This window comes from Takifugu flavidus, chromosome 3 (assembly GCF_003711565.1).
Source record: "Takifugu flavidus isolate HTHZ2018 chromosome 3, ASM371156v2, whole genome shotgun sequence".
NCBI classification, from domain to species: domain Eukaryota; kingdom Metazoa; phylum Chordata; class Actinopteri; order Tetraodontiformes; family Tetraodontidae; genus Takifugu; species Takifugu flavidus.
This window is the reverse complement of record NC_079522.1, coordinates 4,469,164-4,491,210: the sequence shown is the minus strand read 5'-3', so window position 1 is coordinate 4,491,210 and position 22,047 is coordinate 4,469,164. Positions and strand designations below refer to the sequence as shown.

The 22,047-nt window shown below is 48.8% G+C and overlaps 1 protein-coding gene across 1 annotated transcript in view; it reads right to left on the bottom strand.

The window, feature by feature from the left end:
• Nucleotides 1-829: 829 nt before the first annotated feature.
• The window catches only part of efnb3b (ephrin-B3b), a 62,151-nt gene continuing 40,933 nt past the window's right edge, over nt 830-22,047 (bottom strand). Inside the window, exons 3-5 of the mRNA XM_057026953.1 lie at nt 11,276-11,368; nt 8,429-8,491; nt 830-5,171 (exon numbers count right to left, since the gene is read on the bottom strand). Coding sequence (XP_056882933.1) covers nt 4,738-5,171; nt 8,429-8,491; nt 11,276-11,368 — 590 coding nt within the window. The 3' untranslated portion in view covers nt 830-4,737. The remainder of the gene's footprint in view (nt 5,172-8,428; nt 8,492-11,275; nt 11,369-22,047) is intronic.

Sequence of the window (22,047 nt, the reverse complement as noted above, 5' to 3'; positions counted from 1 at the left end):
GAGATAAAGATGGGCAGGTTTGACCACTTAAATAGAAATCAAACAGCTATTGATACAATTCCGGTCATGGAAGCACATCTGTCACCTCTGGATTGGCTTCCAAAAGTTCGCCAGTAGGTTTTTAGGTTTTTTTTGCGCATGGTCACAGTTAGTGGCGGGTTGTCATGGCGGAGGCAGTGACAAACGTCAGCGAGCATCAGTGCACATGGGTGCACTTGTTTGTGCAGTAGGAGGTCAGTGAATGTGTGTGTTTGCACGGCAACTCATGCGCCGCAGATCAAAAGGGTAAAAAGCAGTGCCTGGTCATCTGAGCGAGGGCCACCCTGGTTGGAGGCAGACACGCATGCACAAGCGCGTGTAATGGAAGTAAGCGAAAGGTGCTAACAGTTACAAAAGAAATTGGAGCGATGGGGGGGAATCAAATGGGCTCCCTCGTGTGTGTGTGTTGCCGAGCAACCCTTGTGATGAAGCTGGGGTTGATCACGTGCTGGTGACATCAGGTAGCGTGTGTGTCGAGAGCATTACCAACAAAGGCTGTGGAAGAATCCCTGCTGTGATGACCCTAAACCCGGGATAAGCACAGGACTTTTGTTAAAGGGGTCTCGCACACACAAACACACAACCTTGCACTTCTATCCTTGTGAGGACTTTTGTAGACACTATGCATTATCCAGGTCCTAATCCTAACCCTTACCAAAACCCAATTCTAACCTTTAAACCTTATCTTAACCCTTAATCAATGTTGTGAAGACCAGCCAAAATAACCTCAATTCAAACAAATGACCTTTGACCCTCAAACAGTAATGAATCACACTGGACCCCAAAAAAGTGGTGCTTAAACATTTTTATTTTTTTATTCAACCTTTTTTTTCCAAACCAGGAATGTACTAGTTTTTCCTCTCTTTAGAGGTGTGTTGGGGGGGAGGGGAAAAGGCTAAGGAGGGGGAGGGTCAGGGGTGATGAGTAGACAAGGCAGAGGAGGAGGAGGAGGAGGAGGAGGAGAGGACACACACAAAAAAATCCTTCTCACACCGAGGCGTCCCAAATACAAAGTCTCAACGCAGAAACGCATGACAGCCATCTTGCCTGGCTCGGCGGCCTCCACCCGCTGTCTATTGGCACAAGGAAACGCACACTCACATGTACACACACATACACACTTACACCAACAGAGTGGTGAGGGAGCTCGGTGATGGCTGCTCGGTTCCTTTGCCCTGGTCCGTACAAACTTTTTCTTTTCAACAACAACTGTGTCGGCAGGTTTCTACAAAAGCACGTTTTTGAGTCGACTAGTCAAACACAAACAGTGAGAGCCAAAGACACAACTTTGAAATAACATTGACATGAAAATCAACCATAGGTATTTTCCTCTTTTTTTTTTCTTTTTTTTTCTTCAAAATGAACCTTCAGTCCGAGTGATATTCGACATTCGGCAGAAAAATCGAAGGAGGGTGAGAGTAGGACCTAGCTTTGCTAAAAACAGGGCAGTGGCTGCTTCTGAAGTCCGAGAAGGTGAGTCGTCCCCCCCTCAAGGTGGCGGCCATTGTTGAGCGGAACGCTCTGAGGAGTTCCAGAATTCGTCGAAGAGAAAGAAACAGACAATTCTTTTGGCTTGGAGGGTATTTCAGGTATTCTGAGCATGTTTAAATAGACACAGACTTTAACATCGTACATAAAAAACAAGAGTTGGTAGATGTACAAAAAGAAGTCGAGGTGATTCCCCCCCTCATTTGATCTTTGAAAATCTTCAATACTCGAAACAGTCCAAACTCCTTCAGCATATAAAAATGGACATCGTCGGCGTAGAGTGAAGAAAGTCATATTGAACAAACGCGACACTTCATGAAAACGGCAATGTATGATGTTAGATACCGATACGAAAACACAGCTGAGATGCTTTAAGGTCCAGATTTTAACACTTGCTTCACACAAAAAAACATGGCTACATCACTGGAGGCCTGGCGTGTTTGGAAAAAGAAAACTTCCCAATGCTACCCACATTACATAGAAGCCATAATACATGTTTGAGCAACACAAAACACTGGTTTAAAAGTATGCACATGTGAACGTACCACACCTCTGAACACAGCCTTGTCTTATTACGCTCTATGCTGAGGTGCGGGGGCACTAGCGTGTTTGTGTTAGCTTTGGAGCTAAAGGAGAAAACACAACACACGGGCGCTCCGTTTGTCCCTCGTGTCCGTCAGGTTCGCCGCGAGCACAGAAACACAGTCACATGAAAGCGATCCTCAAAGCCGAGATGCGAAAATGTCGGAGAGCAAGCGAGGCCGGGCGTGTGTGTGTGCGTTGGTAATTATTCGTGACAGAGATTAAAAGGTGTGAAATAGCTGTTTAGAGGTGTGGCCATGCGCGTGTGTATCAGAAGCCCTTTTTTACAGCAATCTCGCAGCAGCACCACCAGAAGAAACGCCCTACTGTACACTGTGTCATGGTGGTGTAACACTCCGAAAGGTGTCACAAGTTTAAGGAAAAGAACGACCACTTGTGTGTTTTTTGTGTTAAAACACGTAGTGAGCAGTGCTTCCTTGACAAAGAATTACTTTTGTACCTGCTGAAATTGACTCGATTCCACTTATTTTTAGAATTGACTGCCTCTTTTATATTGCAAATACTGCTAATAAGCATCATAGCTCGACAATCACCCTTACATTTCACATTTAAGCCTCTACAGCATCTTAAGGCGGACTGAATCTAAACGGGGCTAACCCGCGGTACCTGTGTAGCTAGCTGTGATCTGCGTGCACACTAATGAGCCTGTGTGATGGTTTCAAACGCAAGTCTTTGCAAAAAACGAGCAAAAGTGAAAGGTGCCGTCTTCTGTAATATATGAGTGAGTCACAGTAGGTGTGTGTGTATGTGTGTGTGTGTGTGAGATGAGAACTCCTCTTTCTCTGCTTGAAGTTCGACTGTTCCCAAATCCATTTTTATTGGCTGTTCGTCCATCACCTCTGTTCCAAAGGCTCAGGCCTCCTGTTCAAAGAGAAAGTTTCTCTCCTTTGTCAGCCCCTCTTTCATGTGCTCTCTCCATTCTGGAGATCCTTCATCTCTCGCTCCTGCCGCTCCCATCCTCCCCTCCCTCTCAGCTCCTTTTTCTTTAGTGTGCAATTCCTTCACAGTCTTTTCTTTCCCAGCCTCCCCTCCCTCCCGCATTCAGATGCCGCTTTATTCCTCCTCCCCAGACAGCGCTCTCTCCTTTTCTTCTTCTTTCCCTCCATCTCGTCCACTCTTTCCTCAGCTTCCCCGCCGTCACCCACTTCCCCCCCTCACTTGTTTTCACTTCTGCATTTGAAAATAAAAGCATTTGGATAAAACAAAACCAAAAAAAAAAAAACTTTCGTAGATGGTTCTACCTCAACACTTCCATAAACAAGGTCTAAGCTTCAAAACTACGGCATAGTACAAGGACCTATAAAAATATACACAGCGTTCAGAGACCCTAGAGGGGTGAAAGGGGGGAGGAGAGGGGAAGGGAAGGAAGGGATGAATGAGGGAAGGAAGAGAGGAAGAGAGACACAACCTCTGCTCGCCAAAAAAAAACAGAAAAAAAGAGGGATTAAATTAATATACAACTTAAAGGGAACAATAAACAAGGTCATTCTAAGTTGTGAAAAAATAAAACAGCAGATAAAAAAAATGTCTAGCAACAGAAGTGTAGTTTAACAGAGTTGGTAAAAACAATAAAATAGAAAAAAGAAAAGAAACATCTAGAAATTATTCACTGGATATTCATATATATAATCTATAAGTGTTGATAGCGATAGAAAATCTCACTTTTTTTTTCCATAGTCGCTCACTATTTTGTGTTTTGGTATTTAAGACAAGTCTAAAGAATGCACGCACGCACGCACACACACACTCATATGCACACTTGCTGTACTGAAGCTCACTAACTGCACGCACGTCTAATGTGGAGCAGGAGCGGCGTAGTTCTAATCCGAGTCGAACGCGCACTCGTGTGGTTGCACACCCACGCACGCACGCACGCACGCGCGCACACGTCACATTATTAAAATATACAAGATTCTGAGCATCACCGATTAGTCAGACCTCCTCAGGCCTCGGCCCGCTCACGCGACCGCCCGCGTGGGCTCACTGATTGGGTGAGTCCGGGCCCCCGTAGGGGTTTTTTCCCCAAGAGAAACAAACACGGACAAGCTAGGATCCTACTGCTGAGTTAGTAGCGCGGGCCGGTCTCTGATTGGCTGATGGTGATCTGAGGGGGCGGGGCGGTGAGCTGGGCAGGTAAGGGCCTCTGGGAATCAGAGTTTTTAGCACTACGTGGGTTCAAGGGTAGATTTGTTTTCAGTCATTCTTCTTTCTCTCTTTTTGCTGAGCATCTCAAATCCCAGCGCCAGGTTTTTACTGGCAACATGTGTGGCCACACACACAAACTGGCAACGCAGGGAGGATTCTTCATTCAGCGCTTGCAACTCTGAGTTTACGAGTAGGGAACTCAGAGGCCGTTGCCCGTTTACGAGGGCCTTGTACGATCGTGCCGCACATGCCCTGAATTTACACTTAGTGACCCAATCGGATTGGGGAAGAGACGGGGGTGGCTGAGCTACAAACACGAGTGTGGCTTGGCACGTGGGGCAACAGTGACGGGTTTCCATGAGACGATACTGGTCAGGGTGGGAGCTGGGAGGGAGAGCTTTGCTGCGGGGGGGTGGGGGGTGGTGGGTTTAGAAGGCGGATGTGTCCCGACAACTGGCCGTCTCATACTTTGTAGTAGATGTTTGCTGGGCTCTGGGGCGGCATCTCCTGCACGATGTAGACTGGGTGACCGTAATCTCCGCTCACCTTCTCGTAGTGCGGGCAGTATGCAGAGTCCGACGTCCTCAGTGGGATGATGATGTCACTGGGCTCGGAGCCATTGTTGTTGGAACTGGAAATGCCCCCGCCCCCGCCCCGCTTGGGGCTGGTGAGGGACGACAGAGACAGCGGTGGGTGGTGGGTGTCCGAGTGCTTGGCATGCCGCCGCCTGTAGCACACGACGCAGATCACGGCGGTCACTAGGAGGAGGAAGGCGGAGCCTCCTGCCGCACCGGCGATGAGAGCAATGTTAGAAGGCTGAAGGGGCCCGTTTTCACCTCCCTCTTCTCCCCCATAGCTGTTGGGTCCTCGAGAGTGGGTGGAGTTGCCCGAACCACCTAAAACAAATGAAGGAATAGGAAGTTACCCAGGTGTTGTAGTTTCGGGTTTTATATGTTTTGTTTTCTTGAGCGCTTTGTCCTTTTCAGGGTCACGGGAAGGGTGCACATATGGGTGAAGGCAGGGTACGATCCTGGGTGAGGAGGTTTGGGACCTGGCTCAAGGATACCTTGGCAGTGATCTGAACGTGTTCTGGCACCTACTACCAGAACATCTACCATGTTTTGGCCCCAGTGGGGCTTGAACCTAGAACCCTCCACTTATCGGCCCAGTTCCTTAACAATCTTGACAACTAAAATACCTGAAGGGGATCTTAATGGAGCAGTAACACAGCTTACTCTCAGAATCTGAGCTTTTAAACAATTAACATCCCAAATGTACCTCTGTGATCTGAGTAACGGCGCCGCCCGCTAAAGGCTACAGAGGTTCGACTCAGCGAAATGCCGGCCTTTCCTGCCCCCGGATGCTTTAAGGACTCCGTGGACAGTACAGAGCAATGACTGCGCTCTGCGTGAGTGACAGCGCTGTGTTTCATGTGCTCTCGTGATAGCCTGGAGGAGCCGAGGAGTATCAAGGTGAAACAGTCTATTTCCTGAGCTCGGCGAGTACATTTACTCAACACGGCAGTTGGCCACGTGAAACGGGTGTGTTCTGCTTGCCTCCGACCCTGTCGGCCTGCCTGGTGCCCCTCCTGATGGTCTTTTCCCCCGTCTGTCTGCTTCCTAACCCGTCTGCCCATCAAATGAGTACGTGATGACTTGAAACCTAAGCTCCCCGCTGCCTCGGAGCTCGCCTCTCTCTCTGCGGGAGGCTCAGGTCAGGACTCAGCAGGTGGAATATAGTCTGAATGTGTGTGCCTGTTTACAAAGTGGTGGTGGGGGGTGGCAGGTCCCAGATCTGCCACCGGGATCGTGTGAAGATCTGTGGCTAACTAGTTAAGGCCCGTAATGTTAGCCCCCGCTTTATAGAGCCTTTGGATTGGTCTATCATTATTCCTCGCACACAGCTCTTTCTTTTACCCTCATGTGGGTCTCTCCTGTGTCCTTTCTGCTTCCTCGCCCCTCCCTCGCTCTGTGGTTCTCTCCATCTTTGGGTTATTATAGCCTTAATGACATACATTAGTCTGGACCCAGTGCCTAGCAACACACTTGTGAGCGAATGCGTGGTGAAAAATAGACATGTAGGTGGATGTGTTTCACCCCTACTCAATCGTACTGGACCCTCTGGGAGCAAAGTGCTGAAACCAGTTGTTGCTCTCACGAACCCTCCCTGATTCTCCATCCCGGCTGCCTTTCGCCGCCTCCCCTCATTACGATCCTCCCTCACGTCTGCCCCTCTGCCTTTGCTGATTCTTTGCCCTCCTTCCTCCCTTGTGTGTTTCTCACCACCTTGCAGGCCCTGTGGCTCACTCTTTGCCTTTTATATCATTAGCGAATTTCACTTCGGAGAGCGACTTCCAACAGGTCAACAAAGGGGAGGGTGTGGGGGGAGTGGACGGGTCAAGGTGATCACTGCAGGTCACTGGTGTTTGGAATTTTTAGAAAAGTTCCATTCGGAAAAATATTAGATATAGAATAAAATAATCATTGGCGCACTGCAGAAATATGCTTCAATCCATTCCTTTATTTACTTATAAAATTACCCATAATGCTCCAGGCTTTCCATTTTGGTGCTTCTAAAAATCAACTTAACCTTAACTTATAGGAATCTTTACTGTCCAGGTCCCTACTATGCTACTGGCGCCATAGCAAGCATCACTGGGAAATAATGTCTGGATCTGACTTTTTTTTCTTAACTTTTTGATCCTTTTATGGGCAATGAACAAAAAACCTTACTGATGTATTTCAAAATGATACTATTTTTGGAATAAAAATATTGTATGGGCTTATATTTGGATTTCTGTTCAATATATGTCATAAAACATATTCAAAAGTGGTCAAAAATGTTTTATCTTAAAGGTGCACTCACTAAACATTGCTACTTTATTTTGAGTTAAGAGCAAATATTCAATCATCCCAAATTTTATAGGCTATAATTATGAGGAAAAAATGAAAAAGCCTGACTCATAATTCCTTTGTGCTTCAGTCCAGAGAGAGAGGCGCTCTCTTCACATCGCAGTAATGTATTTGTTCGCATCCCAGGAGGAGATCGGGCTCGACAAACAAATATAATGAGCCCATTTTGAATAACCAACGCCGTTACCAGACGGGATGATTTCATGTTTATTCACATGAGGATAAGAGATTCTGGCAAAACTGGCAAATTAGCGGCGAGTATATGCTAATGCGTCCCTGTGAGGTGTGAAATCCCTCATTACAAGTGTGATGTATATCACAGTGTCCAGCATTGTCCAGATAAATACAATAAAGGCCAACATTGTTTCCAATTCTCACCTAGATGAGATATGGACGAGTGATGGGACCACGTGTGAATATGGCAATTCACACATCTGTACACAGTTATTCACCAAAAAGGAGGAACGCAAAGGAGCTAAGCTGAATTTTGCATTTCCCATTGGGTTTTAACATCTTGTGAGGTGGGGGGGGGGGGGGGGGGGGGGGGGGGTGTCTTCGTTGGTGACATTTACTTGTTGCAGACAGCCACCTAGCCTTCCTTGGTGCCCCCCAGAACTTAGCTCATTTTAGCGCGGGGTTTTAGCATAGTAGGAGTCGAATGCCTCTCTCCGTTTCCCTTTTCTATCCCCCCTCTCCACTTCCAGTTCAATTATTCTTCCCTTTCACCTCTTCCTGAGCCTCCTTCTCCCCACTCTGCTCCATCACTCCCGGACGTCTCCTTTCTTTTCTGTCCTCATCCTTCTCTAATTCTCATTTCTTCCTCTCTAGCCATCGACGGGCCTCCCAAATCCAGGCCATCCGAACTAATGACAATAATAATTCTCTCAAATGTCGCCGCCAGTCTGGCCCTCCTCTCCTGCTGCCCTCTGTCTCACTCTCTGACTTTTTCTTCCTCCCTCTCTTTCCCTCATGCTTCTCCCAGGGTAGCTATTAGCCATGCGTTCCCTGCCTACAGCACCTAGCTTGGAGGGAAAGAGCTAGAGAGAGAGAGAGAGAGAGCGAAACAGAGATGGAATTAAATAGAGAGATCCACAGATGTCACCACTGCACATTCTCCATCTGTTGCCTCCTCCTTCGCTTTCCCTGCTGCTTCCTTTTCATCCTTGAGTCCTTGCTTATTCCCTCCATACATTCCACACATGGACCTACCGGGGATTATCTCCATTTGGTCTGCTGCTTACCTGGGTTTCTGTTAGTGGTGCGTCCCGCTGGCGGATCCTTCTTCGGTGGCAGCCCATATGGGCCTGCGAAAGGGAAAGAAAAAAAAGGGTGGAATATGAACAGAATGACTGGAAACAGCCTCGGAGCTGGAACCGATAATTTGCGAAAAAAAGGGCCGGTAGAGACAGAAATCAAGACAGAAGGGCTTTAATAAAAGGCTTTCCTCCCAGTTACAAGAGATCACATATTGATTGGGTCTCCGTTTTCCCATTCGACGGAGCGGGAAAACTGAAGAGAGGCTGTTTGATGCTAAGTGAATTTACATGAGAGGAGCGGCTCATAATCCGCAGTCGCTAAATCAGGCCATCTGTCGAACAAGACCCCAGTAATGGTGGTGGCGGCATTAAAGCGCGTTTACACATGCAAGCACGCTCACAGCCTTTGGTAGAGCTGCTCTGGTCACATATGAAGGACAATTCACAAAGCAAAACTAGTTTTACTGTTTCTGCTACTGTCAAAAGACTGCAGGAGAACATACTCGTGAAGAAAACCTTGATTTTAAACCGTATTTCCACAGGTAGCTTTGTCAGTTTTGTTCCCCCACCAGATATTTGACAAGAGTGACTTTTCAATCACTAAATATGTCTTTAGTGGATGTAAGTATAGATCTTTGCTAGGCTCATTTTTGCCGGACTTGGACGATAAAGTGTGTGATGGGTCACTGCGGCAGAAGGCGAGAGGAAAATGGATGGGAAACAACAAACACACACTGCAACATGCAGGCGAATGTGTGTGTAGCTATCAACCTATACACACTGACATTTAGACAAGTGCGTGGCTATTGGCTGGAAGCTCCCTCCTGGTAGTCAACTAAACAGAAGTTGGGGGCGGTGCTGTCTGGATCGATAGGAAGTTTAGAGTGTGTGTGCGCGTGTGTGTGTGTGGGAGACAGGGTGCGATCAAGATAGATATAGAATAAAATTAGAGTGGACAGGTGAGTGTGTGTGCGTATGGACGGACGTACAACTGTGAACTCGTGTGTACGCTCCCTCGGAGTGGCGCAGAGCGCCATATCTCATCAGAGATCGCCATGAAGCGGCACGGTGCTTATTTAGACGACAAACAACACGGACGTGACCTTTCAGCCGCAGAGCAGATAAGACAGAAAGACAGAGGGGAAGAGTGAAAATAGGGGAGGTGTGGTGGGGGACTGGGGGAGGGAGAGTTGGCTCGCATGCACAATGAAAGGGAAGTGATGAGGATGGGGAAAAGGGGAATTTGAAAAGGAAGTGAGCAATGTGGCGGTGGGGGGGGAAGAAAAATGTGAATGAAAGAAAATGAGGAAGGAGGAAAAGAAAGGAGAGATGGATCTGAGAGACTGGTGCAGGGGGCACGCGGGGATTTGACCGCACGCGTGAGGGAGGGAGGAGTGTTTCCATCACCTTGTGGCGAAAAACCCAGTGGGGCAAAAACAAGCGCGTGGTGTTATTTTATTGTGCGAGCTGACTGTGCTGATGCGACGCACCGATAGGGCCACTGTGATGCTCTGGCCACCGATACACACAACATAGAAATGGGGGGGGTCAAGTGAAGGACAGGTGCCTATTATGTGCAGGAATGTGCAGGTCAGGGAAAGTGCTGAAATGGCCCCCTTTTCCCTGCCTTTTCTCCTGAAAGGCCTGCATGTGAGGGTCATTACCTGGGACAATTTTTCCAAACAAATTAGACGTGCGTGCACACACGAGTCATTAAAAATCACCGGCTGGAGGCTTTAACGCTGAATGGGCTCATTCTCTTATCGGGCGCTCGCTGGCGGGTCTGCCACGCAGGAAGATGTGTGTGTTCCACGAGCCGGTTTGGGTGCTGGCGCCTAGCGCAATCGCGTCCGCGCACATGCGATCCGATGGCCGCTTCTGTAATGTGCACGCCGCCGGGTTATGTCACCCTGAATACTGGACCGCAGGAAATGAACTGCTCACCAAAACAAAAGAAGTTGATTAAGGGTGCGCTCGCTCAGGCCACTTGTTCTGTGCTATGCCAGAACCAGCGCAGGTTTGTGCATGTGTGAACAACCTTATCGGGCTGGAGCACACCCCTTCCTACCGCGCCGTGCCATGGAAGCTAACCGCGCTTAAGCACAAGAAGGTCACACTAGCCAAACAATTTGGAATTTAGGGGAAAAACATACTTGGGTACAGTTGCATGCTAACGGACCCGGTAACGAAGCTACACGCTGCTGCCACCCTTCGTTTCTACTGTGTGTGCGCGTTGCTCATATGAATCAACAAAACATGCACGGCGATGTTGGAGCGTGGGGGGAAATGTAGGTATTTATCTGATTCCTCATAATCAGATTACTGCTGTCTGAATAATCTGATTACTCCAGAGATCAGATTTTGATAGTTACTTCACTATTCCCATTGATTGAAATAAAAATAATAAACAACACTACTGAGGACATCAATATTATAGCCGTTACCGTGACACTTGTAAGATAATCCGATTATCTGCTTATCTCCTTGTGATTCAACACGAACTCCTCTGCTACGCCACAGCAGCAGAGTGAGGGGCGCACCCGTTGGGCTCATTAAAGATGACCCATCCAACACTTCTTTACCCGTTTCAGCCACTAAACTAGACCCAACGTGTGTAAAGAAGCAAAGAAGTTTTCACACTGTACGACGTGACGGATGGTTGGAAGAGGCTCCGTGTCTCGTGTGGCACCCTGACAAATGCACCGTACCGGTGAGAGGTGATGTGAGATGGCGGGGGAGGGGAGCTGATGTGCGCCAGCGCGTGATGCATGAATGGCTGCATGAGAAAGAGCCCATACGGGAGTGGGGATATTAACACATCAGAAGACTTACTTTGCCCGACTTTCAGCACCACCTTCATGCCTTGGGTGGCGCACACCCCGCCTCTCATGCTATCCAGGCCTTGGCGGGTCCCATCCGATGTAGCTGCAAAAAGACATTTAAATAGTTAGTAATGTCAAACATGCCGAAATCTATTAAACCCACAGAAATTCATTCTTCATCTACAGATGACCCTGACAAAAGCTGCTGTTCTTTCGGTCAGCCGTTCCGAGGAGTCAGCCAGTGACATTTGCCACTGCAGCAATTTAAAAAGTCCAACGAGAAGCTCTGAAATGTCAAGCTAAGAGGCATGCAGAGCTTTTAATACGACATTACTGTGCTGTCTGCTGGAGTTCCTCGACACCGCCGCCACACCCAAGCCACATACCATTGCACCCCTTCCCTTTTGATGCGCTATATTAATGAGGGAAAATTAAAAAAAGAGGTAAGACCCAAAAACCTGATGTTAAAAGAGAAGCCCACTAGTGCTGCCAGAAAACGGTCAAAAACCAAATAGTTCCAGGAGCCAAACCTCTATAAAGAGCCAAAATAAGGACCCAAAATAAGGTCAACTCCTGATATTTGGTGACATCATCACCAATATTCTAGCCATCAAATCTGACTGAACAACATTAAACAAGCCAGCCGAGGTGGTGTCAGATTTCCAGAGCGATCTGACCCACTCTCGAATCAAACAGGCGCCTTCAATTGAAGCTAGAAAAGGAGGCCAAAGGAGGTCAAGCAGTGCTGACAGGGTTAGCAGGCATGAGGGTGGGTGAGCGTGAATCCCTGCAACACTCCGGCGCTTCTTCTTACATAAAGCCTGTCAGCGGATGCATTAAAGATCGGTGGTCTGCAGGTCGCACAGGTGGATGGAGGCGGAGGAGGAGGTGGAACACGCAGAGAACCAGAATGAGCGGGAGAACCTGCTGAGATTATTTTGTCGGATTTTTCCCTTCTCTCCGTTTGAATTTCCACTCCTAAACGGGCGGCGTGCGTGGATTGCAAAGGCCCTCGAGGTAAAGTCGGGATTTGCCATCCTAAAACAGCATTGGCCGTGAAAAAAAGGGGTGGTGGGGGACCCCAGCTGCAATAAAAAAAATGTTCTCATCACTCCCACTCGCTCTTCTGAACAGGTTTTTAGAAGCTGTGATTTGAAAACTAGCTTTAAAGTTGAGGGAAAGCTTGCAAAAACAGAGGGAAAAACATGAAAATACTTCCTCAGGTCCATCCCAACATGCCTCCCAACTCTCCTCACCCCTCCCTGCCATTGCCCCGGGCAAACCCTCACCTTCTCTCCTTAAAAGAAACATAAAAAAATTATTTTCCCCGCTGCCGCTTGGCTTCAGGCTACAGATTAGCCCGTCTGCGGCCGAGCAGAAAGAGAGGGAAGAGGGAGAGAAAGAGGGGTGTGAAAACCAGGCAGCCTCGCTCCCAACACTTCCCGTCTCTCTTTCGCCGAGTGTGAAAGCAGGAGGAGAGAATCGGAGAAGCGGAGGTCAAGGCGAGCGGCAGCACGGGCGGGGAAGGCGGCACACAGTGACAGATGAAGGATATATAAAGAAGCTTTAGATAAAGTGTGAAGTTTGCAGGTTCCTCGGCAGTTTTCCACCCTCTGCCGATGCATTTCCATCATGCTCGGAGGCCTGAGCAATGATATCCAGAGGATATAAATTCAATCTTTGGGTCAGCTCATCGGATTATACATGCAACACATAAACCAGCCGCGCTGGCTTCCAATTCCAGACAAATATTGTAGAGCAAAACAGAAGGAAACCAATCAGCCTTATTTTCTTCATCCGCCTGAACAAATAGATCCCAGTCAGATAGTCTGTCTAAACATAACCTAACTGCCACATAACCACCATCAACGTCAACCTCAAAAACTGGGTTTTGCTCCGACCTTCTGTCCCATCTGGGGACACGTTTCAGGCCGCGGGGTGAACAGAGGGTATAGCGTCCTCCGATTAGGGTGCAGGCAGAGGATAAATACCCTCAAATGGTCCGAGGACTTCTGAGAGTAATAATTCTTGACACATGGAGGAGGACAGGAAGGCACCGGGAGATGAGGGGAGACGAAGAGGAAGACGAGCAAGGACGGGAAGGAGGAGGTGGAGGCCCGTCCGGCGAAGTGAGACAGGCAGACTGATTGCCTGCGACAAGCTGCTGGGTGATATGATGGCGACGGGAGATTATGGGAGATGACCTGAGGCACACAAGAGGGGGGGGGGGGGGGACAGCAGGCGTGGAGACGGGGAGGAAAATGGAGGGGAAAAAAGTTTGAGCCAAGTGAGGAAGGAGTTTAAGTGACATGATATATGGCAGCAAGGTAAAAGACTCTAATGTCTCCATTAGGGGAAAAAGTACTGCGGTAATGGATACAAAGAACAAGCGGGTGGAGAGAAAGACGGCCTGAGAGACGGGGAGACAAATGGAACCAGGAGAGCTCTCATAAATAGAATCTGGCTCTTATTTAACATCACAATCAACAGAATGCAGATACCAAAATGGCGGATATTGTATAGCATCTTATTATGTTCCGTTACATAGTAACTCCCAGAGTTGGTCTCCACCCTGACTTAGAGCCACAGAACAAACAATCGGAGACGTGTGTGACGTCCCGCTGATGGACGATGACGGGGACGCACGGGACGGCAGCGCGCCTTAAATCCCCAAACGCGTGGATCTACTTGGGATGAGATAAGAGGCGAAAGGATGAAGGATGAGTAATTGAGACGATGATCGGCAGTGATGGAGAGGGAACACAAAGCGCCGGAGGACGGCAGCGGAAAGGAAGGGCGCCGCGCCGCCACCCTCAGCCGCCACCCTCAGTCGTTAGGCTGCGGGATTAAGTGGGAAAAACAGTCGACCTCCATCAGGCTGTGGGTGACGGCTCCAAACAGATCACGAACTGGACCAGGGCCTCGTCTGTGAGCCTGAAGCGTTGTTAGCAAGGTTAGCGGGGGTCAAGCGTTGACTCGCGGTGACGTAGACTCGTGGTTATGAGTTCACCGTTGGCAAACGCCATCGCTGGGCCGCAACAGCGTCCCTCTGGCTCAGCCCCCACCCCTCCTGCAGCAGGTTTGGTGGCAACTAAACGCTCGCCGCTGTCCTGAATTTGCGCCTGTGCATTTGTTATTTCCCTCACGTTCCTCCCATCACAAACGCTCCTACCACGCCGCCCGGTGTGGCCGATTTCCGCTTTTTCCTGTCACAGAGAGGCGGAAATATAAATTGGCGTCGCACAATTAAGACAAGTGCGACAAAGGGCTGCTGTAATTTGAACGCTGTCACTAAATCTCCGGTTGTTGACGGTTCCCGGGGCTGCGGGGCTGTAGGTTTGGTTTTATAAGACAAGGAAATGTATTAAATTTGAGGATTATGTTGGATTAGCCGGTTTAAAGTCTATATCCTCCAGCTACAGGTGGGACAATTACCTGAATGTTGCCTTCAAGGCAACATTGGGGGCAAAGTTTCAAACCTTTCGAAACCAGTATTAGCAGAATACATTATGATAGTTGACTACTTAAAATATTATTTGCAGATTAAAGGATCTGAAAGCGGAGACGTTCTTTTTATCCCCAGCTAAAACCAGCTTCGCTATGTGGTTTACGTGGAAGCGAGGACACTTGTGGCGTCTCCGGCACCACGGTGCCCCCGCCAGCCTCATGACAGTCAGGTTAAAGAACGCAACAGATGCCGACGCGATGTCAAAGACGCCGCCCGAGTGCCTGTTTGTGGGCGCGCTGGTGCATGCTAAGGCCGTGTGGCTCGAGTGTGTGAGTGTCTCAGTGCGTCTACAAAGCGTTTCCATCTGTGCAAATCAGCCCAAAACTAACACGTTGCTTCGTAGGAGTCTCTTCAAGATCTTCCGTTTAGTTCCAGTTGTTTGACTTTTGCAGCATGTTTCCCCTCAAAGAACCACAAAAATGGGAGAAAAACAAGCTAGCAGGGCTGCATGTGTGGGAGGGGAGGGGACATGTGGGCGGGTCTTCCGCCGTCTTCCTGTTTAAATTTGTAGCCCTCATCCTCCAAAGGTTCTGGGTGTCGTCCCGATGATGAAGAGCATAAAACCCGATCTCCTCCCCCTTGAGGCGAGGCTGAAGGATTCATTCCTCCTCGCTCCCTCTTTCCCACTTCTTTGTCTCTTAAAGAGAAAAAACTCTTGGATCTCACCAATTGAAATTTCCTGTAACTAAAAACGTCTTCATAAATCTCCTGTGGGGCTTTTATAACCTGGCTATGACACATTAACGAAGCCATCACAAGCCATTACCTCGCGGCAGTGGCGGGGAGGGGGGAGGGGGGGGGGCATTGGCTTGTGTACTGAAACAGAACAGCCTTAATTTCAGCTCCTACCCAAAGCTGGCCGGCTATTACTCTCAATTCCAACTCCAAGTACACAACACGCCATTAATTCCATCAAAGCGTGAGGTTTTTATGAACTTTTCTGCTACCGGTGCAAATCTTTTGTTCTGAGTTTGCAGGCGGGGGCCAGCATGGATGCAGCCAGGGGGGGGGGGCTCCGTCAGTGATGACAACAAGAAGAATGAGGGAATAAATTGATGAGAAGGGAAACATTCTGTCAGCTTCATGTGGCACTAGTTGCTACCAGACAACACTGTTGTTAAAAGTAGCTAAAAGTACAGTATTTAAAGTTATGTTCAAAAGGTGACTGTGAATATCTTAAAGCCTTTAGGGTGTTTAGATTGATGTTAAAGGGACTTATTTTGAATAAATTACTAGTGATATATCACGCTGTATCAACATTTATTTTTCTGATATACCTTTAACTTTGAATATTTGCAGCAGCTACAGCAGTTTAATTTCAGGGCAAATTCAATAAAACCTCTGAAATTTGCCAAGTGTCCTAATAATTTAGGCTGCTGTATTTAATAACAACTTAATAAAAACAACTTTTAGAATCTGCAAATAAATGTGGTTGAGTAATATTTAAACACAATTGCTGTAAATTATTACGTGATAGTGAAATAAAATACTCTGTTTCTATTAAAAATGCACATTTCTTAATATGAAATTCATTCAAATGAAACTCCTAATTCCTTAAATGTCATTCAAACCAGTGTTTTGTGTGTGAGCGACAGCGGGAAGGTGTTTTATCCAGGTTAAACTCACACGATGACCAATAAGATGCCAATAAATCCATGATTCTCCTCCAAATCTGGCTGCTTTCATGCTAGCAAACGGAGCAATCGCGGTGTCCTTGCTTGTAGTCGATCTCTCCGCCGTGACATTTTAATTCTCGACACTTCTTTTCTTTCTGCCCATCCTCTTCCATTAAAATCACCGGCACACGTGCTCTTTATACTCTCCGTGTCCCGCGCTCTTCAAGGGTGGGCGACTCACAATCCCACTGGGTTCAACTCCCGCTAGCTGAAACACATGCAGCTAAATGGGCCAAGCCCCGGCAGCTCCCTCCCGCTCTCTCTCTCCCCGGGCCATCGGGGTCCCGGACAGGAAGGGATGCACCTGATCCCTCTTTCTGACGGTGCACCTGCGCACGAGAGGGCTTGGGGAAACCCTGCCGCCAAAACAATGTTGTTCTGGGATCGCGGCTCTCGTTACCACTCGTCCCTATAAGCCAGCCGAGGTTGACATGAGTCTGACTGACCGTGCGCGACAAATTCCTAAACGTCAAAAGGATTTGTGTATGTGCAAAAAGGTTGTTGTGCTGGTCTGACGCGCAGCATGCTAATGATGGCGGTCTCAACGTGGCAACACGGAACACCCCTTAGCTGCTCACGGCCGCTACAGGAGGAACTTAGAACCGGGGTGGGACTTTAGCCCTGTTCTGATCCGGAAGCCCGAGCGTCCGCTCTGCCATTTGCAAGTGACAAAAACAGATCGTGTTCGCACTTCAGCGCCTGATCCAGATTGGTTGTCATGGTAACAAGGTCGACTTCAGTACACTAGTGACACGGCATGTCGACACAGAAGGAGCAAGTGCAGTCGCTCCCCTCCAGTTTCGCCTGATTGGAGGACTTGGCCCGCAGAGACAATGAACTCCGACTTCATTCCACGGAGTGGTGATCTCCTCGTAGCAACATGCTACACGACTAACAGGCTTGTTGCCAAATGCTGTGCCATTATTAGCGTCTCCGTCTTTTTTGTCGTTCTGCTGTGACGTGAGTGGCATTCCAGATTTCACCGGCATTCTTGGAAAAATCGAATTGGTGCCGTTCATGAAATCAGATTTTCGCCAATCCAGAAATCAGACTTGGGAACGGAGCCAACGACCGTTACACAGAGAGGCGTGGCAGCGGTGGGCGTAAACAAGGTCATTAGTACGCATAAGCGGCGGCAATTCCTTCTGTTCATTTTCATCAATTAAATGTCAGGAAACAAACCGTAATAAGTCGGACTGGCTGGGAAAGGAGCGTAATCCACTCCAAATAAATGTGCCCACCGGAGCAGAGAGACGTGCATAATGGAGGAAGAGAAAGACAGGCGGGCACAAAGCGAGGGAGCGGGAATAAAAAATAACAAAGGGAGCGAGGCCATTAAAGGAGGCCTGTAGTGACTGGGAGGATGGGTCTTGTGTAACGGTGGTAAAGTGCTAGTCATGTAGGACGGTCACGACTGTACAAGTGGGTCAGCGTTCACGTCCCGGGGCAGCGGGGGCATCGTGCACGGTGTTCTAGAGCGATCCGCTACCTTGTTCAGACTCACTATCCCCACAAGCGCACTTCTGAGCTGACCTCCGTGCTGAACGCCGCCTTCAATTGCTGCTTATCAATACTTGATGAGGAGTTATCGGTGGTTTCATAGGATTTTTACGAGGATTAGTAGCCGACTGAGCTGCTTCGGGGCCGCGTTCGGGTCTCTGACTGCGACGTTTGCTCCGTGATATCGTGGAGAGGCTGCTGGTAGGGCCTCGCCTGCTGCCGTGTGGCGTTCAGGGTCGCCGTGCTGCATTACGTATATTAGTCTCTAGATTAGAGTCCTGAAGAAATGGGTGAATGCCAGCCTCCTGGTCCTCCTGTCCTTCACTTTTGTCCCTCTCCCTAACCACTCTTATTCGGAATTTGTTCGTAGAACCAAAACAACAGTTGTCCGCCCTTCCTCCCCACCTGGGTAGGCCGACCAAGGCCACCGCTGTTGTTGATCATTTTACTATCAACGTTTAGCATTTTGATAATACCTCTGCATGGCAAGTGGTCGTCACGGTGATATCCCGAGGCCAGCTGTGCGCGCACATATACGGACACACACCTGCCGCAAAATCAGAGTCAGAACGGGAGGAACAAACACAGATAACAGGCTTCCTCGGACGGGAACGACCGCTCAGGAGACGCATCACTCACTCTGTAGGTGTCCAGAAGTCTCCCTCCACCACCGTCGCCCGGCCTCCTGCATGGCAACGCTGCACATTACACACTTCCACACTAAATAAAAGCCCTCGCTTCTCACATTAGCCTGATTTACGGGCTCAATTTGAGCGAGAATCCTGTGCAGCCGGGGGGAAAAACGGGAGACACCTACACCTAACTGGCGGTCTCCGGCCGCCCTGTAACGCTTTTCCCAACCAAAAAAAAAGAATCCCTCTACGGCAATCTCTCCTGATTTCCCTCGTCTCCAAACATTATTGCCTTTATATTTCTATCCTTTTTTTTTGACAGGCCCCGTCTTTGCGGGGACTTCCTCGGAGGCAGGGCCCCAGCTGCGACATTGGCGTTGTCATTGCAGGATTACAGCGCTGGCACGTACGCGGAGGGGACATGAGGTCCGCGGGGGTGACCCCCGACGCGTGATTGCTGTTCCGCTGTGCAGTACGGAACAATTCTACAGGAAAAAAACAACTTTAAAGAGAGAAAACCTGCCCAAACTTTTCCTCTGGGACATCCAGATGTCAGGAAAATGACATTCAGTCAACTCCGCCGCTGAAGGCGACGTTCGGATGATGCGTTGCAGAAAAATAGAGAATTCTGTTCGCAGCGATGTCAAAGAAAACTAAAGCTGGTCAGCCTAAAATGTTGCCTTTAAAGCTCAAAATTGGTTCACAGAAATACTTCTATTAAATAAAGTAATACATAAAAAGGCTTAAAACATCTCGGATCGTCAGTGCCGCCAACATATTTACAAGTTTTCCAGATCAGATGCCATAAGTGTCGCAGTCTCCAAGGACAAAAAATTGTTTTCATTCAGAACAAGGACGTTAAATCCTTCCCAAAAGACGGGCGTTGAAATATTGCAGGACTGGTTTCTTGCTTTTGGGTTTTCTATGTAGGTTAGGCTACTTTTGGCAAACCAGGAACCGGTGAGATGGGGATAAGTTGCCCGACTGAAGGACGAACGGCTGGTAAAGCGGGAGGCTCGGAACACAAAAAGAGGGAAGTGGGTCAGCGGTCTGAAGGGAGGGACGCGACAGCGATGGGTGACATGCAGCGGGACAGGGAAGGAAGCAAATGGGAAGAGGGTGGCGGCAGCGGTGGGGGGGGGCTTTCTAAATTAAGACAAAAGGGAAGCAGACGGGTGTCGGGGAGGAAGAGGGTGGATGAAAATGTGAGAGAAGGATGAGGAAAGACAGTTCTCGGTAGGGGGGGGGGGCTCATAAATGTCACTCCGTTCTGGGTGATATTAATGGCAAATGTCAAAGACCCTGAACCCGGAGGAGGTGAGGTCGGAACACGCGCGCGCACGTGCACGAGCGCCCCGAAAAACACACAGTCGAGACTTCAGAAAGTGAGCGAGGGGGCCGGCGGAGGAGCCGTATATCTTAAAGACTGTAATTACATGGAAATGTCTGTCTAATTAAGGCCTTTAATGAACACTGTGACTGTATGGATGCTATAAAAAAGCTCTGCGCATGCAACATATAACATTTTAATAATCCTACAGAGGGCAGACGTTCACACATTGAGCCTTTTGTCCTTCCTCATCCAGGGTGATAAAGCTTTAACGCCCTGGAAGCCACAGAAATATGGGGCCTATAGGAAAGACCTTCCATCGGATTTGCTATTAAGGAAAACTTTGTTTGCCTGGATTTAAGTGCAACAATAAAACTAATCTCTAATCGTTAAGCTGCGCCAGCTAAACTTGTGGCCTCTAAATAAATAAATAAATAAATAATGTGTCACTGAAGGCTGAAGTAGCACGAGATTAGTGGAAGGGGCGTGGCCAAGACTGGTGCAGAGGTGGAGGAACACAAACGGAAGGTGGGGTGGATGGGAGGGGTTGCTAAGGGAAACAAGGTGTCTTCTAAATGCAGATCTGAGTAGGTGGAGGGAGATGGTGGGGAGGGTGGTGGAGGGGGTTCAGACTGTAATAACGACAAGCCTCGTCTCGCGCAAAACACATCTACCTGAGGGCACGAGCGCAGCTTTGTAACCTGAACCCGGGAGAGAACGTCGGAATACCTCCGTGATGCGTTCGGATCGCTGCTAACAGAGGCTAATGATGGATGAGCCTCAAAGACTCCTTCTGTAGTAATGCACCTCTAAAATTATGAAGTTTAGCAACACCCTAAGGCCACGCCCACTGTCACATCACCTTCCTGCTATTACCATCATTTCACAGCGTAGGGCCACAACCGACGTCCATTTTAGGACCAAATCGTAGATCCAAAAACACCAGCGATCTATAAAAAAACACAATGCACCTCTTCTTTTACCTCCTTTTCTTTCATTACCCGTTCCTTTATTTGAAACCTGGCTCAGGTTTTAGCGATTAAACGTGGCTGCCAATCCTGCGCTCTTACGCAACCCGGGCTAGCGCGGAGGTCCTTCTGATTCAATGGAAGCTGTCTTAACTGCCCTTGAACCATGACTGTAACAGCCGAGTCTGTGTGTGTGTGTGCGAGTGTGTGTGCGAGAGAGAGAGAGAGAGAGAGAGAGATTGCACTGCGTGTACTTTAGCTTTCGCGGCCACATGCGTTGGAATCCAGAAATGCGCGTTCGCTAATCCTCCTCCCACCGCCCATCACTGTTAGGATAGCAGAACAAAAACACATGCGGGCACGCCTACGTGCGCGCGCAGACATGTACATGGGACTCATCTGGCCGAAATAATGCGTCTTGACATCTGTGCCTGCGTACCGCTCGAGGGGAACGATCAGAGAGAGGAAGTGGATAGAAGAAGGGGAAGAAGTGAAGGGAAAGATGGACAGCAGAAGGAAGGGGGCAATTACAAACCCTTCGGGCACGTGTGTGTGTGTGGGGGTGGGGGGGGGCATATAGCGCTATATGAGTGCAGCAGTCCAACGAAGAGAAGGATGACAGTTGTGTTTGTTTAGCTCCTCGTGATTAAAGCGGGAGCTGGAAGCTGTGTGTTTAGCTGTGCGGCGGTCTGTCGGCGTGTCACCCTCCACGCTCGTGTTTGTCTTCGCTTTGCAGAAGTGCGGACTGGCGAGGAGCCCCGTGCACCGGACTTAAATTCTGCGATGGATCTCATTGGCATGTCAAGATGGCGTCTTTGGGCCGTCGCAGCTGTGTTTTAGTATTCCCCCCCCCCCCCCCCCCCGAAGGGAAATCATCCGTGAGCGTCTGTAGGTTTAAGGACTGGAAAAACCTGTGTGTGCTGCCTGGGGCCCCCTCCCCTGTGCTGTCCTGACATTTGTTTGCGTTCCTGTTTGGGTCGATGGGAGTCGAAAGGCGCCCGTCACTTTCTGGCACCTTCGTTTTCAAGTTTGACGAGCTCGATTAGCCCGATATGATCGCTTACGTTAAGTAAACAGCGTCTGAAAAAATGAGTGGGAAAACAAGCCCGAAGCAGTTTCAACCGAAGGAACACGCAAACACTCTAGGAAGTTCTGTTATTGAAGAAAA